We start from the raw sequence: 17,827 nt of genomic DNA, 5'->3' as shown, positions 1-17,827 counted from the left end.
GTTTCATACCACACTTTCCATGGATTTAGCCTGCTTATCTCATCCGTTGGTGGGGGACCAAGCTTTTGAGAGCCTAGCAGGGAAGCCCGCCTTATGTTTATTCTGCAGGAGAGAGAATTAGTTTCAACTCACTTGCAGAAGTGGATTTCAGAGGAAGGGATTTGACAAAGTTGTTAAACTCAGTGGAGGCAGAAGAGGAAAACTGGGCTGATTATGTATCTGAGCAGTGTCATTTTGAAATTCATTCTGGCCCCCAGAGTATAAATACACTTCAGTATTTTTGTTAGGATTGCCAGAAAATCAGCAAGTGTTCACTTTCTTTGGCCAACAAAAGCATGACACTCTGTGCAAAAATTTTCTGCACATTTATAAACAAGAACATTTAGAAAATCCCCTCTTGCTGAGAGATATGACAACAGATATATTTAACTGTGCCATAAAATAAAGCAGATACTAAGAATACCGGTAGGTTCATCAAGCACAGGAAAAGTTTTTATGTCTCGCTTCTGACACAAACGAATATACATCTTCCTATCACCCGACAAATACCTTCCCTGTTCTGTGCTGGTCTGATGAGCCATCAGCCAGGTGTTACCTTTGTGTTCTGTCAGACTTTTCAAATAAGTATTCCCAATCCAATATCTACATTTTCTCACCATTGTACCCAGGTTTTCCACCCCTGCAGGCCGTGGTGGTCTCGAAGTGACCCCTGGCCTCCCACCCAAATTTAAGGCAAAAACTTTCCTCTCTCACAGAATCTCCAGTTGAAAAGAGGCCACTAGATGATCTCAAACCTTTTGGCAAGCTTGTCCTGTAAAGGGCCTGATGATAAATATTTTAGGCTTTGTGAGCCATTCAATCTTGCTGCAATACTCAGCCTTGCCATTACAGTGCCAAAGCAGCCAGAGACAATATGGAAACTAATGAGTATGGCTGTGTTCCAATAACATTTTATTTAGGGACCCTAAAATTTGAATTGCATACATTTTCGCCTAATATTATTTCACAAAATATTATTCTTCCTTTAATTTTTAAAAATCATTTTTAAAAATGTAAAAACAATTCTTAGCTTACAAGCTATATAAAAACAGATGGTAGAATGGATTTGCCCTTTGTGCCATGATTTGATCTAGGTCAACCTTCCAACACAAACCAAGAGTTTCTTCCCAGTTTTGCAGCCCATCAGCCAGATTCTGTATGAAATTTCTCCAGTTATAAGAGACTCACTGCCTCAGAGGCAGCCTGCTCTAAAGCTGAGGTGAAATGACTAGACTTAGTTCTGCCTGCTAACATCACAAAGAATAAGTCAACTTCATCTTGTGGTAACTCTTCAAATACTGAAAAGTACCTATTCTGACATCTTCGAAGTCTCCCATCATGTGACAACAGTTCAGGCTTCCACTGCTGCTGCATGGCATTTTTAGTTTCCTCTCTGCTCTGGTCCGTAGAAATCCTTCTGCAAATCTGGCCTTGCACTACATTGAGGTGTGGCCCAGTTTAGGGGATAGGTTAGTAAGGCCATGTCATTCTCTGATCTGCTCACCACTGCGGCCTCTATAATGCACTTCTGAACTTCCCTGGCTCAGAATGTGATACTCATCTTTGAGATTCTTCCCCCCTTGGTCCTCATTACTCACGCTGCCTGATTTTCACGTGAAGCCCACATTCTCCTTCTCCTTGGATCCTTTTACCTGCCACAATGGTGGGTGTTACCAAAACTGGATCCTTACAATCTGTGATCTCTCTCACACCTGAGGTGTTAGAAAACAGATGAATTCTCATGGCGCAGCCATCCTTCTATAGGGATTATTCTCAAATTGTATCTGCAGCTTCAATCTCCTAGTATATGAGCTCTAGGTTCCTACCTTCCACACTCTTAAAAACCTTACTTTACTCTTAGTATAGCCTTATAAGATGATGATAATAATGGTGATAACAGTAGCAATAATAGAAATAACAAGTAACATTTGTTGAGTACCTATAATTGTGCTAGGCACTATCCTGATCTGAGGAGTAATTATCTTAACTTCTACAACAACCCATCAGGAAACTACCCTTAGCTCCCTTTTATCAGTGAGGAAATAGTCTCAGACAAGCAACATAATTTGGCCAAATCCATTGTGCTAATAAGTAACAGGGTTAGGATCTGAAACCTTGTATGTGTGAATCAGAGCATGTGCACTTGACCATCGTAGATGGACTTTGTTACTGTTCAGATGGTGTCACAGGTGCCTCATCTCTTCCAATGCCCTGCCCAGGAAGCTTAAAGTCAGTCTTGACCTTTCCCTGCATTCAGCCTTCCTACCCAACTTGTCACTATACTAGTAGGTTTCTTTTTCTAAACAACTGGGAGCCATTTTCTCCTTTTTTGCTCACCAGTATCCTATACCAGGCCTCTTGTCATCATCCCTTGTTGTTTACAGCAACTCTTCCTGATGGCTCTCTCTTCCTGGTATCATGGATGAGCCTGCCCAGAATATGTTTGATCAAGCTAGTTCTCTCATTTGAAAGATCCTCCCTGCCATCCACCTCTTTGCCATTCATTCACTTGGTCCACTGTGGAACTGTCCAGCCCTAACTAACCCAGAACCCTCATCCTAGGGAGGAAGGGAAGAGGGAATACTAGAATGTATTTCAACTGTCATGTAACTTAAATATTTCACATGTGTACTTCCTTTCCTGCTCCTTCTCCAGCTTTTGAGGGATCTGTGGCTAAGCTGCTTTTGGGAGGCTGAGGCATTAAGGTCCAGACCTACTTCCTCCCCTGTATGACAGACTCACCTATCTCCCCTACATGACAGGATTTCCTAAAGCATGTTCTATAATAGGTACCAGATACTCAGTATTCAAGTATGTTTGTCAAATACTGCATTCTGAGAGAGTCTCAATAAACATTAGCATAATAAATGACCTGAGAAGTCCTGCAATGAAAAAAAAATCCTACCTTCATTATCATTATTTGCCCACCATGTAGCATATATGTTAGACCATTTTTCCACAGAATGCATATTGATATACCATATAACTCACTGTGGGAAATGCAATGCTGGTCTTACTTAGTTACCCCCCAGATCCTTCAAACAAACCAGCATTTTATTGTCCCATTTCTTTATTCATGGTATCTCATGACAAATGTTTATTGTGCAATTAGATGTACAGTTCTATATATAAAGCAATATAACAAAGAGTTTGGGCTTTGGGGTTCATAAAAGCCCGAGTTTCATCATGGCTTAGTCACTTCCCAGTAATGTCATATTGGGCAATTTATGTAACTTTTCTAAATCTCAATTTTCTTATTTGTAAAATAAAGCAGTGATTTCCATCTATCAGGATTGTATGAAAGCCAAATGTAATGTATGTATGTAAAGTATTTGGCAGAGTGCCCAGTGTAAGAATTCGCAGCAGCAAATTAATTTCTCTGTCGTCATCACCATGATCACCATGATTACCATCACAATCATCTCCATCATCACAATCACCACCTCACCATCATCACTACCATCATCATCACCATCACTACCACCTAAATAACTGGGAAAAAAAGTTAGACATCTTCAATTGGCTAACTGCCAAATTAACCACTCTTTTCTTTCCTCTTGAGAGGAAAATTTGACTTACATATCAAGGATGTGTCTTGGTTTTAGGAAATTATTTCATGGAGTATCTCAAGTTATAAGAAGAGGCAAAATGAGAAACCTCTGTTGGATGATTGCAGAGTTAAGGAAATTCATACCTAGCTTAAAAACACTCTGCAAAGAGGGGATTAATGGTGTAAGGCCAACCTGATGAGCACTCTAATGATGTACCATTGGGCTTCCTATTAATCCTTATTTGGTTTGACATTTATGTAATTACATTACATTTATGTAACAAGCCTGAGTATGAAAAAAATTGGAAGTGGTTAGCTAACTCAATAAATAACTGAATTAATAGTAAAAAAACTTTTTGACAGGTCTTAATGCCCCCAAAAGATAAAATTTAGTAGACTTAAATATAAAGAATTATATCCATGAAAGAAAACAACAAACAAAAAAATCTTTGCACAAAGAAAAGATGAACTTAGCCATTTGCATGCTCATAGTCTAAGGGGGGCTAATAATTAAACACAGCTTATAGAAAAAAGTAATCAAATTAGCAGGCATTCAGAGCAGGATAATGACCCAAGTGCAAGAAGGGAGGTGTTCAGAACAGAGTAGGGAGCTTCATTTTTAAGAGGGATATTGAAAAATGCTATGTTTTGACAATATGGGGAATGTCCAGCCTCAAGAGAACCAAACAAAGGAAGACAATTTCTATTATTCCCCCGGGAACGACAGGTGGAATTTATAAGGAGGCAGATTTCAGTTTGATTTAAGGAAGAATTTTAAAACAAATAGAATTCCATCAACATAACAGGCTCATTAAAATGAAGTGAACCCTGTCTTTGAAAGTTTTTAGCAAAAACTAGGTAAGAATCTACAACGGAGAGATTTCTACATTTGGTGGATGACAGGGGTATGTAACATAACCTCTGAAACCTCATCAGTGATAATGTTCATAGTTGTGTCTGGCAAAAGCCTTCCCAACCACTAAGGTTCTGAAGCCTTTGGTCATCCTTAAGGGCAATGTGCCTGGTGCCCTCTCCCTTCCTCTCATGGCACACACAGACCTTGCTTCTCATGCATCATGGAATCAAACTAGTTACTATTTAGTATCTATTCTATGCTATTCTATTATCTTGCTTAAATGTCCCAACAACCATGTGAAGATAAAATTTTCCCATTTTACAGGTAAGAAATATGAAGCTGAAATTAGTTTATGTCACTTACTTGCCCAGAGCTCTATAGTGAATAAGTTGTAGACCCGGACTCAAATCCAGATGTTAGGAATAGAATCATACTCTTTCCACTAACCCATGACAGTCCTCTCACCATGATCTTTCACATGATTGCTGATGCTTTACGTTGCTTTTTTTTTTTTTTTGGTGTATATTTATTCAATATTTTAGGTCTTATATGCTTTGAACTAGATTATAAATTTCTTGAACAAAAGGGCTATGTCTTGCTTTTCTTTGTATTTCCAATAGCACTTATTTCAACAACTGTTAACACCAACTAGCATTATGCATTCATAAGTCCTTATTTATTGAGCATCTATTATATAACTGGCACTTTGCAAAGAACTAGACATATAGCAGTGAACAAGTTTAAAAAGTTTCTAAGGATGAAAAGCAAATGAGTCAATAGTTTTCCTGACTTTCAAGGTGAGACATGACTAAGAGAAGACAGAAGTTGGGTATGACCAGGGTAAGAAGGTCTTAGGCAGAGAGAACAGCAAGTGCAAAGGACATGTGGAGAAGACTAACTCTGTATGTCCAAGAACAGACTAAAGGTCAACGTGGTTGGAACGGAGTCAGAGAGAGGAGTGGCTGGTGTAAAGTTAGGGTGACATAGATGGTCATAATCATGCATGGTCTTGGCATTTTGGATTTTATTCCAAATGCAAAGGGAAGCCATTGGGGGATTTTCGGCAGGGGGTGACCTTATCTGCTTTATGTTTATAAAAGATCACTCTGGGTGCTGGGTGGAAAATGAATTACAGGGTATGCAAGCATAAAAGTAGTACTGAAGGTGAGTGCAATGGTGGCCAGTGGGAGCAGGCGAAATACTAAGGAGTGGGCCAATTCAAATATATTTGTCAGTAAAGAAAATGGGACTTGCTGATAGTTTGGATGTTAAGGGTTTGGAAAAAGAGTAAAATCTAGGAGTCCTAGGTTGTTAGTCTGAGCACTTGGGTAGATGATAAGATGAGGAAGAAAACGGGTGGTACATGAATGAAGGGGTGGAGATGTCAATACTATAGTTCTAGTCTGATCACATTTGAGCTGCCTTTTAGACATTGTTAGAATGGAAGCTTTGTAAGGCCAATGGCTCTGTGTGTCTTGTTCTGTGCTGAACCCCCAGGCACAAATCAGCACCTAGTATATAAGTTGGTACTCAATAAAATCTTGTTGAATGAAAAATGCCAAGGGGAGGCATTGAGAAGGCAACTGGATTTATGAATGTTTAAATCTCTTGCGCAAATGTAGATTCTTGGCAAAGCATAATTACATTCCTCTTTGGCTCCTACATTTGCAGTAAAGATCTCTGAGAGAATGGTTTTTTAAAGAGTTGAATTAAATGTCCTAATAGGGTCATTTAATGCAGACCTGGAGAGAGGCTTAAAATCCTAGTCTCTCTTTAAAGCCTACCTGGACTTCCCCACAGTTTCAGTGTCATTGAAGTGATATATGTGATGGCAAAGAACAGTGTGCTTTGAAGAGACACTGGGCTGCCTCTCTGAGTCACGTTTACTATTTGTAATAATAATAATAATAACAACAATAATTAACAGCAAGAGCAAGAAAAATACTTCTTGCATACATTAAAATTCTTATTTGCGTATCTGCTAATTTCCATTGATTTTATTCTTATTTCTACAGGTCCCAAGCTTGAAGTACTGACTTGATGCCTGCTTTAAACAGAATAAAAGAGGCTTCCAGTGGTAAACTGGAAGTTCTCATTTTGGGTTGGTTAAATCCTAGAGACATAATGGGAGCTTTAAGAAGTGTCACTAAGGGGACACCTGGGTGGCTCAGTGGTTGAACGTCTGCCTTCAGTTCAGGCATGATCCCAGAGTCCCAGGATCAAGTCCCATACAGGGCTACCCTTGGGAAGAAGCCTGTTTCTCCAAGAGGCTATGTCTCTGCCTCTCTCTCTGTCTCTCTCATGAATAAATGAATAAAATCTTTAAAAAAAAGAAACTTAAAAAAAAAAAAAGAAGGGTCACTAAGAATGAAAATATCCGGTCATAGTAACAAAACAGTTTAAATATTTAAGATTTCAAACCAAGTTCCCCACTGCAGCATAAGTACCAAAGAATGAAAAAAAAAAAAAAAGCAGAAAGAAAAAAATAAGGAAGGAAGGGGAAAAATAAAAAGAAGACAAGCAAGTAAGCCACCGCATTTATTAAAACTTACTTTGGCCAATTCTCAACTAGCTGCAGTAACGGATGACCCCAAAGACAGGAATCAGTGTCGTCCTATTTGCTTTGGGACACAGCTTTGTTCTTCTCTTTGAATTCCAGTGGGGCTAATGGTCTGGAGCAGTGATTCTCAACCATAGGCGGCATCAGAATTATCTTGTGGAGCTTTTGAAAAATACAGATCCCTGAGCCCACCACATATCCATGGAGTCAGAAACTCCTAGGGGGTAGGCTGCAGGCATGTGCATATTTTGAAAATAATTCTAATTCCTTGCCTTTATTTGGCTGATCAGTGAAAAACCACTGTTCAAGGAAATTGCATTAGATGTTTAAAGAATGAGTACAATTATCCATATGATCTCACTCATATGTGGAATTTAAGAGACAAAACAGAGGATCATAGGGGAAGAGAGGAAAAAATAAAACAAGGTGAAATCAGAGAGGTGACAAACTATAAGAGACTCCTAATCACAGGAAACAAACTGAGGGTCACTGGAGGGGAGGAGGGTGAGGGAATGGGGTAACTGAGTGATGGACATCAAAGAAGGCATGTAATGTAATGAACACTGGGTGTTATAGAAGACTGATGAATCACTGACTTCTACCTCTGAAACTAATAATACATTATATGTTAATAATTGAATTTAAATCTTTTTTTTAAATTTTTTATTTATTTATGATAGTCACAGAAAGAGAGTGAGAGAGAGAGAGAGAGAGAGAGGCAGAGGGAGAAGCAGGCTCCATGCACCGGGAGCCTGACGTGGGATTCGATCCCGGGTCTCCAGGATCGCACCCTGGGCCAAAGGCAGGCGCCAAACCGCTGCGCCACCAGGGATCCCTAATCATTGAATTTAAATAAAATGAAAAAAGAAAGAATAAGCACAGGCATGGTGTGTGGCAGCCCTTGTCCACCACTTTCTCCTGCTGTCCCCGCACTGCGCACAGACTCCCTCCCCCCTGTTATTTTTGGAAGTACATACAGATAGGACCTAAGATTTTGAATTTCAAAAACCATCCCTGTTGGGGTATAGGTTTCATGCAATATAGAAGTAGGGAATGAAAAAGAAACATGACAGAGATGGTATGGTGAAGAGAGGAAGATAAAGAAATAAAGTAAAACCTGGATTTATTTTTTGCATCCTACATTCTCAGGCATCTGGTACCTCAAGGTCTTTAAAAGCCAAAGACCTAAAATCCCCCTTCTGTTTGATCCTGTGGAAATAACAAAGTATTCTAATGTTCTTCTGGGACAATATTCTTGGACACCTCAAGATAGGATTATCTTCTCCATGTCAAGGAGCACAGCCTTCCAATTCAAAGGAGATACCACATTTTCAATATCAGGAAGTGAGCACATGTATTAAAGTCAGCAAAAAGGTTAAATTCAACAAAGAGGTTAAATTCATTATATATATTGAAATCATAAAGAATATTTTGAGTCCTCCTATGAAGAAAATGGCTTTTTTTCAGTATAAGAGAACTAAATTGAGGAAAAAAGTCTCCTTAGCTTTTGATTTAATAGCACCAGGTAGACGATCCAAGAACATTAGCTTCGGAAACCAGATCACCTGGATTCAAATCCTAGTTCAAATTCACGCATCATTTAATTAGCTTCTCTGTGCTTTAGTTTTCTCATCTGTTAAATTGCGTGGGGCGGCAGGTGGGGGGAACACAGTTATTATAATAAAAGAAATGGGATTCGTTATTACTCGTTATTTTAGTTTTAGGTTTGTTTTGTAACCAATATTGAACCATTTGTGTCTTAGGTCCTCATGCTTTACAACACACATTATCTCTCTGAACATTCACATAACCCAGATGAGGTAGGTACTATTATTATCCCCATCTACAGATGAGGAATTAGAGAGTTAGCTTGAGGTTCTGCAGCTGGGAATGGTGGATTAGACCCCAGGCAGGCCGATCCTAGAGCTGCAGCCTGAATGATGATGCACGGTGATGCTGCTCTTCATTCCCAGCCCTGTTGTTCACTGACCATTACTGTGAATGAGTAGAGTCCTGTGAGTGCTGATTGCCAAGAACTGCCAATCACAATTTGCTGTCAATCAGCTCCAGGACAGATTAGCCTCTACTAATAACACTACTCTTAGAATACTCCCCTACACAGCTGAGTCCTTGTGGTTTAACTGCCTACTCTATTTTTTGGTCCAGAAATTTCTGGACTAAAATTTCTGTTAACTCGGGAATGTGTGCTGAAATGTTCTGGAGAATGAATGTAGTATCTACTTTCAGAGGTGCCTCTAGGGAGATGTGCTTTCCCAAGGAGAAATCTGGTTTTCCACAGTGAGCTGAAATTTCCCTTACCCTGAGGGTGCTTCATTAGCAATGCACCCCATGAGTATTCAGATATGAGGAAGAAGTTTGTATAGCAGCCCTAAACAGATGATTTACTTGGCTGTCTGCATAAAAGGAGGGGAGAAAAGCTTTGATAGGAACTTTTTCTAACGTGATTGAATATACAGATTTAAAAAAATAAAACAGTATTTTTTTTCCAAAATATTTCAAATGAAGAATATATTTGGGCATGAGGACACTCCCCACCCTATTCCCTGCCATTATCATATGTCATGCATTTTCCTTACTGTGCAGAAATGGTCTCTCCTTGGCTATGATGGAACATACTTTTAGATGTTGGAAAATGCCAAATTGATCACCACTTATGAAATATATAAAGGATTCTGGCTGAAAGGACCCAGGCCAAAACAGTTCTCTGGCCAGATGGTTTACTTATTCTTGTGATTCTCTCCCAGAGAGTTAAGCTGCACCTTGGCATTCTTTATAGAGGGGATGGCCTTTAAGCCATTGAACTGAAATCTAGTGAAACCTAACCAACAGAAGGAACAAGTAAGAAGTTAGTGTCACTTTGGGCTACCTGCATTCGTGTGGCTAAAGAAGCAAGTTGATGCCTGCTTAGGTTTACCAGGGAAAGGTCACGTGGGGCAAAGAGCTAAGTGGAATCCCTCCAGGGTCTTCTGGGAGCTTGGAACAACTGTGAGCTCATGGGCTCATGGCCTTCCCCTGGACCACCTGATCCAAAAGAGGAGCCCAGATGAATGCTCTTGCTAAAAACTACTCTGAGCAAAAACTATTCAGACCACAGGGAAAAGTGAACCTGCTAATGGCCTTTTGAGCTGAAAACCAGTCTCCAGTCAAAGAAATCAACTATCTATTACACAAAAGATCATCTGGCAATGGTGTGGGCAGTGGTGGTTATAGAGCCAAAAATTCACTTTTTTGGTAGGTCCTGAGGCCCAGCTGTAGAGGCAGCCCACGGCGAGTTCCAACTTCCAAGGCCCTCAATGGGTGCACAAGAAATAAGACAAGAAGCAGAGGCCATATTAAAGATATTAAAGAGGCATAAGATTTGAGAACCAGTGACTCAGAAATTCAATCCCACAACACCACCCACCTGCCAGGTTCCACCACCATCCCCAGGGGTGGTGGGGGAAGAAAGGCATGAGAACAAAGGAAGTAAGGATGATCTTCAATCTTTAATAGCTTCTAGTCATGTCTTAGCTCATGTGCTAAAGTATGCAATCTCTTCAGGGAAGTTATCTACAAAAGCACACCTCTCTGTCTCCTCTAGAAAAGATAAATGGCTCTGGAATTTATTCTAAAAGAAATGAAAAACAAAAAAACCTGTAAGATCAAAAGGAATCTTCACTAAAGGCAGAGGCTGGATACTGGAAGAGAGTAGGGGGAAAACCCCCCAGGATGACTGGAGACTGTCAAAGTAAGAGACTTTGTGGGTGGTCAGGATGTAAGGTTGCTCAACCTGAAAAAAGAAAGAACGCTGGTGTTTCTCGGAGACTTATTAGATCAAGAGTATGAATGAAGAGAGATGTCCAGATCAAAAGGGTTCAGGAAGAGACCTGCCTCCCAAATCAAGCAAAGCAGGACTGAGTTTATCCAAATACACCCCCCAGCCCGACCCCTGCTATCCGACTACCACTGGCTTCCTGGCTGACCCCCAGCATCTTCCATTTAGTTGCAAGGATAAAGAGTTGACTGTTTTGAAGAGGTTACTCTGATGTGCACCAGTCCTGATGTTGTACAAATGGGGAATGGAGAGAAACACTGCTTTCCAACCCAGAATCTAAACTGATTTTGAATGATTTATCTCCTGGCCCTCCTTAATGTAAGCCATTTTCTTCAGTTATTTTATGATTGTACTTTGAATTGCATTTTAACCATATTTTCCTAAGAACAAATGTTATGCAACATTGCCCAAAAGGCATCAGGGGTTTTCTTTCCTTTCCCCACATTACAGTTAAGTCATTGGGTAAAGAGTTGTTAGAATCTGGGAAACTTCTAGGTCAGAATAATATTCTATTGACGATCAGGAGCAAGCTTCCTCTCTAGACAATAAGTCTTGCTCATAATATCAACTGGCTGTCTTCTTAGTCTGGAATATTCTCCCTTTCCTGTGATGTCCCCCCTCTATCCCAGCCATACCTCAAGGTCCAGCCCCAACCTCCAAAGCGAGCAGAGAGGGCTCTGATCACCCACCTAGACACCTCAGCTCCCACATCTGTGCCACTCACACTGCACGGACTTTCTGCCTTTTTTGGTAGTGATTTGTGCCTGACTACAATTTAAGACTGGTAGCTTCTGGCAGCCGCAGACTGTTACTCATTTTCCTCAGTGCTTATCCACCATGGTGCCCTGTTTCTGAGAAGTGCAGAAAATATGTTAACTGAATAATTGAATGCATAAATAAATGCATTTACCTCTCCCCCAAGCAACTAGCACTCCTGCCATGGAGCTAATATTCTCTATCTTGTCTTTGAGATTCTCCAGCATTCCAAGCAATATATATATATATCTTCCTTCCACTGAGGAAAGTGCATTTATTTTGTGTATCCGATTTTGACAGAACCAAAGTATGGTCTTATAATGTTGTAGATTTTTTATCATATACTGATAATTTCTTAAACGAATATGTTTGACACAGTGAAAAAAAAGAGAAGGTTATAGCATAGGAGGTACTCAATAAATAAGTCTTAAATGATGAATGAATGAATGAATGAATGAATGATAAAGGAGATTAGATAAAAATAGAAACAGAAAGAGGAATAGAAAAAGAATAGACAGGCAGCCCCGGTGGCTCAGTGGTTTAGCGCTGCCTTCAGCTTGGGGCATGATCCTGGAGACCCGGAATCGAGTCCTGCATCGGGCTCCCTGCGTGGAGCCTGCTTCTCCCTCTGCCTGTGTCTCTGCCTCTCTCTCTCTCTCTCTCTCTCTCTCTCTCTGTCTCTCATGAATAAATAAAAATCTTTAAAAAGAAAAAAAAAGAAAAAAGAAAAAGAATAGAATGTAAGGAGACTTAGAAAGGAAGTGGGAAGAGAGAAAAGAGAAAGGAGATTCAAGATTAATTAAATTCTCAATCAGCAACTCTGGTTTTACTACAAACTTGAACTGGGTAATTTAACAAGCAGAGAGGAGAGGCAAGGAAGTGTGTTAGAAGAGAGTCGACTGTGAAGACAGATATCTGGATCCTGACATTCACTTGGCCACTGTGTGACTTTGACCAAGTGACTTAACCTCTCTGAGATGCACTGGTATTTTTTTTTAACATTTTATTTTGAAGTAATTTTAGACTTACAGAAAAGATGCAAAAATAGTAGAGTTCCTGTATACAGTTCACCCAGCTTCTCCTAATGTTAGCCTCTTTCATAGCCATAGTACCATTGTCAAGACAAGGAAATTAACATTGATCCTCTAATACAAAATAAACCATATCCCTTATGAGAATTTCACCAGTTGCCCCATTAATGTCTTTTTTTTCTAGCCCTGTATCCAGTAGGATCCCCCACTGTATTTTGTTGTCATGTCTCTTTGTCTCCTCTAGTCTTTGGTAGTTTTTCTCAGTCTTTACCTTTCATGACCTTGATACTCTTGAAGAGTAGAATATCCCTCAACCTGGGGTTGTTGGATGGTTTTTTCCCCCATGATTAGATTTAGGTTATGCCTTTTTCTTTTCTCTTCGTGTCAAGAACATCATAGAGATGATGTCACGGTCTTCTTAGTGCGCCACAGCAAGAGTTAACATGTCAATATGTCTTATTACTGGTTGTGTTAATCATGAGCACTTACTGAAGGTGGTGCCTACTGGGTTTTTCCACTGTTCTATTTTTCCTTTTGTAATTAATAAATATTTTATGGAGAGATACTTTGGCTTTTTATTTATTTTTTTGTTTCCTTAAGTAATCTCTACATCCAATGTGAGGCTTGAACTCATGACCCAGAGATCAACAATCAATTGCTCTACCAACTGAGTCAGCCAGGTGCCCCTTGTGGCTCTGAGTCACATATCTTGTTTCTCATCATATTTTTGCCCAATAATATTAGCATTCATCAGTGGTTCTTGTATGTAACAATTTATTGCTGGGGGTCCTAAAAGCGATTTCCTATTTCTTTCATACCTCTACATTTAAATTTGATTCTTTTATAATTAAGAGTTTCCCCTCCCCTCTCCCTGATGAATTTATTCATTTATTTTTACCAGTATGGGACTCAAGAATACTTATTCTATGAACTATAATCCAATACTATCATTATCTGTTTTGTTACTAAGGTTTCACTTCCTTTGGGAATCAGGGATAATGGTAACAGCCTTACACAACTATCATGAGGATTAAATAGGATTTAAAAATGTGAAAATGGCCAGTCCAGAAGACTTAGTAAATAAATGCTAATTCCTTTCTTCTCTTTTCTTTATAGAAAGTAAAGCCACACTACTTTGAAGGCAAGACTCTTCTAAATAAACAAAAATCTTAAGAATTCTCTTTTAACGTAATGCAGCCTTTCTGCACTAAGGTATATAAAGCAATTAGTATTTAGCTAGCCCAGAGTTACCTACTAGAGGTCGTCTTGGATCTGCCTGTGACTATAAAAAACTGATTTTTAATCAGTATCCATAATTTCTATGAAAATAGATGCTTGAGAATACTTGAAAACAGACTGTTCTCTTAAGTAGTTTAAGTGTTTTCCCAGAAGTCTTGTTTATGTTCTGAAGTTGCTTAGCTAAACTATTTTCAGCGATAGTCCAAAGCATACCTTAACTCAGCTGTGCTTTTGTATCATCACTAACTCTGAATTAGTGAAATCACTGCTTCATCTTTGATTCCTGAGGTTATGGGAGTGAATAGAAGAAACTAAAATTTTCTTTCCGCAAAATTAATTTAAAATTAGATTTTAAAAGTTCAAGCAAGGCAAATTTCAGGTAGAATTTAAAATCACCACAACAATGGACAAGGGTAAGGTCCTAAGGCTGTGAGAGTGAGTAGATCTGGAAGTTTAAAGCAATACACAACATATGGTAATATCCACAAAACACTCAATGTTCTGGAACTTCCATTTTCCATCCTGCTTTTATTAGTAGGGAAAATCAAGAAAATCAGATTTATTTTAAAAAGCAATGTAAGGGTAGTGTGGTTCACAGGCTCTCAAGTGGACTCCCAGAGAGTCTGTCTTGCTCAGTTTGGAGTGGGATGAGGTGCCAGCCTTTCACATGAGCCTGATAGTGGTAGAAGTATAGTAGTTTGCAGCCCAGGCTCTGGGTTCTGACTATGTAGGTCTGAATATCACTATTGCTACCTATCATCTATGTAACTTTGGGCAAATGACTTCATCTTCTCGTGCCCTAGTGTCTTTATTGGTAAGATGGGCTTAATGAGAGTATCTGTCTTCCAGGGTTATGAAGAACAAATAAATGATACATGTAAAATGATGAGCATGACAATGCTAGATGGTATCAGCGATTCCTATGGATAACAGATCTTCCTTTGAGGAATGGTGTTTGGGGCATGTCTGGACACAGAACTGCTTGGGCTCAGCCTCTAAAACTTTTTGGATCCATTGGGCCTTATCAAGGTCACTGACATTTACTACCACCATTGTGCTCATGATCGGCAGGCTATGGAGGCTGCAAGGTGAGCTGCCATAGTTGGAAAGGGTCTAAGTAACAAACTGGATTGACCTTCCATCCATTTGAGATATTCAGAACACAGAACAGGAGCAACCTCAGCATTCTTGTAGTTTACTAGATGACTAAATTTGGAAACTATTATATTTGAGGAGTTAAACCAACCAACAAACACAGATGGAAATCTTGTGTTAAGCCTAAGAAATAGGCTTAAATTAAGAAATAAAATGTAGAACAGAAAACTCTTGGTGTGGGGTTATACTGTGGAAAGTGTTCTTTGAGTGCAAGACCGCAGTACCCCCTGACCCCAGTACTGGATGGAGACCTGCCTTTCTTTCCTGTCCCTCATCCTTGTTCCAGGGGCACACCATGCTAACCATTGGCTCTTTTCCTCCAGCCCCTAGACCTCTTATAGTGCCTTCCTCTCAAGTGCCTTCCCAGACTCTGGTCACAGCTCTCCCCTCCAGCATTGGCTTCTGGTAAGGTCTTGGAGGAACTTTCTAGGATTGAGGATCTTGATGGGATACAGGGAACAGGAGTGGGGCAATTGATTGCCCCTCAAACCCACGTTCCTCCCCATGCTTCTGGCCCAGGTGCACTGGTTTTTAAATTTCTGCTGAGGAGCCCTCACAGTGGAAGAGGGGGTAGGTTAAACAGATCCCATGGCCAGGGATCACATTGTCAGAACTCAAAATTGAGACATTTGGTTTTAAAAGCACCTGTAGGAACAAGTTGGAAGAATACTGGAAAATGACTCCAGGGAGAATATTTTGACAGGGGGAGGGGAGAAGAGAGCAGGGACTGGTGGTCCAAAGGGACCTAAATATTTATTTAGGCCCATGGACAGAGGTGAGGATAGGAACGGTTAGGCCTAGTGCAGTTTGGAGTGAAGTGACAACAATGTGTTGTCTATCTCATTGCTTGGGAAGAAAGCAGCCATCATGAAAGTGGCAAGAACAACTGGTAGATGAGACACCGATAACACACAAACCTAAAAGGAGAAACGTATTTAAAAAATCACTTACTAGAGTTTCGATTACAAGTACATCTCCAAGTGGCTTCTTACCTCATTAAATCTCATCACAAGATCTTCCAGGGCATTGTGCTCTCCGTTCTGGGAGCTAAGAATTGAAGCTGAGATGGATGCTTTGAGGCAGGGCAGGGGTGTCTGGCATTCTGGAGTGCCCAAGTCCCGGGTCAAGAAGTAAAGATAGTCAACTGGTAAGACCCTTCGGTAAATGTTCTGTTCCTGCTCCATCAGGATGCTGGCGACTTCCTCTGGGAACTGAATGAGAGGCTGCAAGTCAATCAGCTCCTTGCTGATTCCAGCGGAACTTGAAGGGAGGGCACTGGAATTGGCCATGGAGGTGCCTGGCTGGCGTTCTAAAATAAAGCAACAAAAGTTGTGGTGACACCAAGGTTGATATCCCCACAACAGATATTTACTTGAGAACCATTTCAAATCTTACAGGTTTCTTAACCAAGTTTTTGCTTGGTGAATAGTTCTCTACTACCCTTCTTGTTTTGGAGACCCTTCAGATAACTGTCCTGCCTGTATGCTCCTGCCCCCTGGGGGGTGGGGAAAGGCTCAGTTCCCCATTTTCAGAAGGAGAATTGATCTCACACACCATGCTCTAACCAGTTCACTATGACACTTTGCAGAGTAGTAGTCAAATGTACCATTTGTTTCCTCATCCTCCAATGCTAAGCATCAGAGTGAAGAGAAATGAAGGTGGGTGTGGGTACAGCAACCGAGATGGAAGCGGAAAGAAGGCTGGGGGTGGAGGATGTATGTGGACATGTGCACATAGTGTGTAAACATCAGGAGATCCCTGGAACCCAATGCACACAAGGTCCAAAACTTCATGATCTACCTGCTGACATTCCACCCTCAAAGACTGATTCTGCTGAGAACCATTTGGGGTTTGCAGGGACAGAACCACCTATGAAAGTAAGGTAGGAACAGGTAATAAGGAGATGTGTCTAAACAAATAAATCTTATTTCCTATTCCACAAGTGGCAGTAAGAAGGCTGTGAGGGAGAGAGCACAGCAAGTGCACTAGACAGAAGTACCAAATGCATTCATAGGCTCCAAATTATTTGCTTCGCATAGATTCACATTATTTTGACCACTTCCCTGATCTGTCTCATTTCCTACCCACAAGCCATTCATTCATTCATCTGCTTAACCATCCATCCATCTGTTCAAAAAGCTTTGAAAATCTCTGATGAGCCCTACAACAAAATTTTCCAAAGTATGATCAGTTTTGTGGCTAAACTGGGGAAATCTCACGTATGTCATAAATCCTCCTTCTGGAAACACACAAGGCACATAGGTACATTGTTTAAGGCTCTAAGGGGTCTTGCGGTAAAGAAATCCATTTGCGTTACTTAATCCAGTGTTCCCCAGAGCCCTCTTTATAGCACACCTACTGGGCCACTCTGTGGGACTAGCGCTGCTTGGAGCCCTTCAGGAGATGCTGCCCTGAAGGCCAAGCTGCTTCCATTCCTTGTCCAGTTCCCACCTTTTCCTTCCCAGCAGTCCCTCTTTGGCCAGCCCCCCTTCATAGTGCTTCATGAGGCGACCACATTCTACTTCCCCAGAATCTTTCTTACATTCTTAATTTCTTAAAACATTCTCACTGACCCTTTTGCAGAATAAAACCCTTTTGATGGTGTGGCATTCCTCACTGCCAACTGTCACCTGTCTTGGACACTGAACAACAGCACAGTTCATAAGGAAGACTTCATCGACGTTCAGATCTCAGCATCCTTGACTCTTTTTTAAATCTCTACTGCAGGGATCCCTGGGTGGCACAGCGGTTTGGCGCCTGCCTTTGGCCCAGGGTGCGATCCTGGAGACCCGGGATCGAATCCCAT

General features: G+C 40.6%; 1 protein-coding gene across 5 annotated transcripts in view; it reads right to left on the bottom strand.

The window, feature by feature from the left end:
* PLCE1 (phospholipase C epsilon 1) overlaps positions 1–17,827 on the bottom strand; it is a 323,410-nt gene that overhangs the window by 119,484 nt on the left and 186,099 nt on the right. For all 5 annotated transcript variants that reach the window (XM_055300238.1, XM_055300237.1, XM_055300239.1 and 2 more), the window contains one exon: positions 16,014–16,330. In XM_055300238.1, the coding sequence (XP_055156213.1) occupies positions 16,014–16,330 (317 nt within the window). The remainder of the gene's footprint in view (positions 1–16,013; positions 16,331–17,827) is intronic.

Source organism: Nyctereutes procyonoides, unplaced genomic scaffold, assembly GCF_905146905.1.
Source record: "Nyctereutes procyonoides isolate TBG_1078 unplaced genomic scaffold, NYPRO_anot_genome, whole genome shotgun sequence".
NCBI classification, from domain to species: Eukaryota; Metazoa; Chordata; class Mammalia; order Carnivora; family Canidae; genus Nyctereutes; species Nyctereutes procyonoides.
Note: the sequence above shows the minus strand (reverse complement) of the source record. Positions and strands in the feature narration are given on the sequence as shown.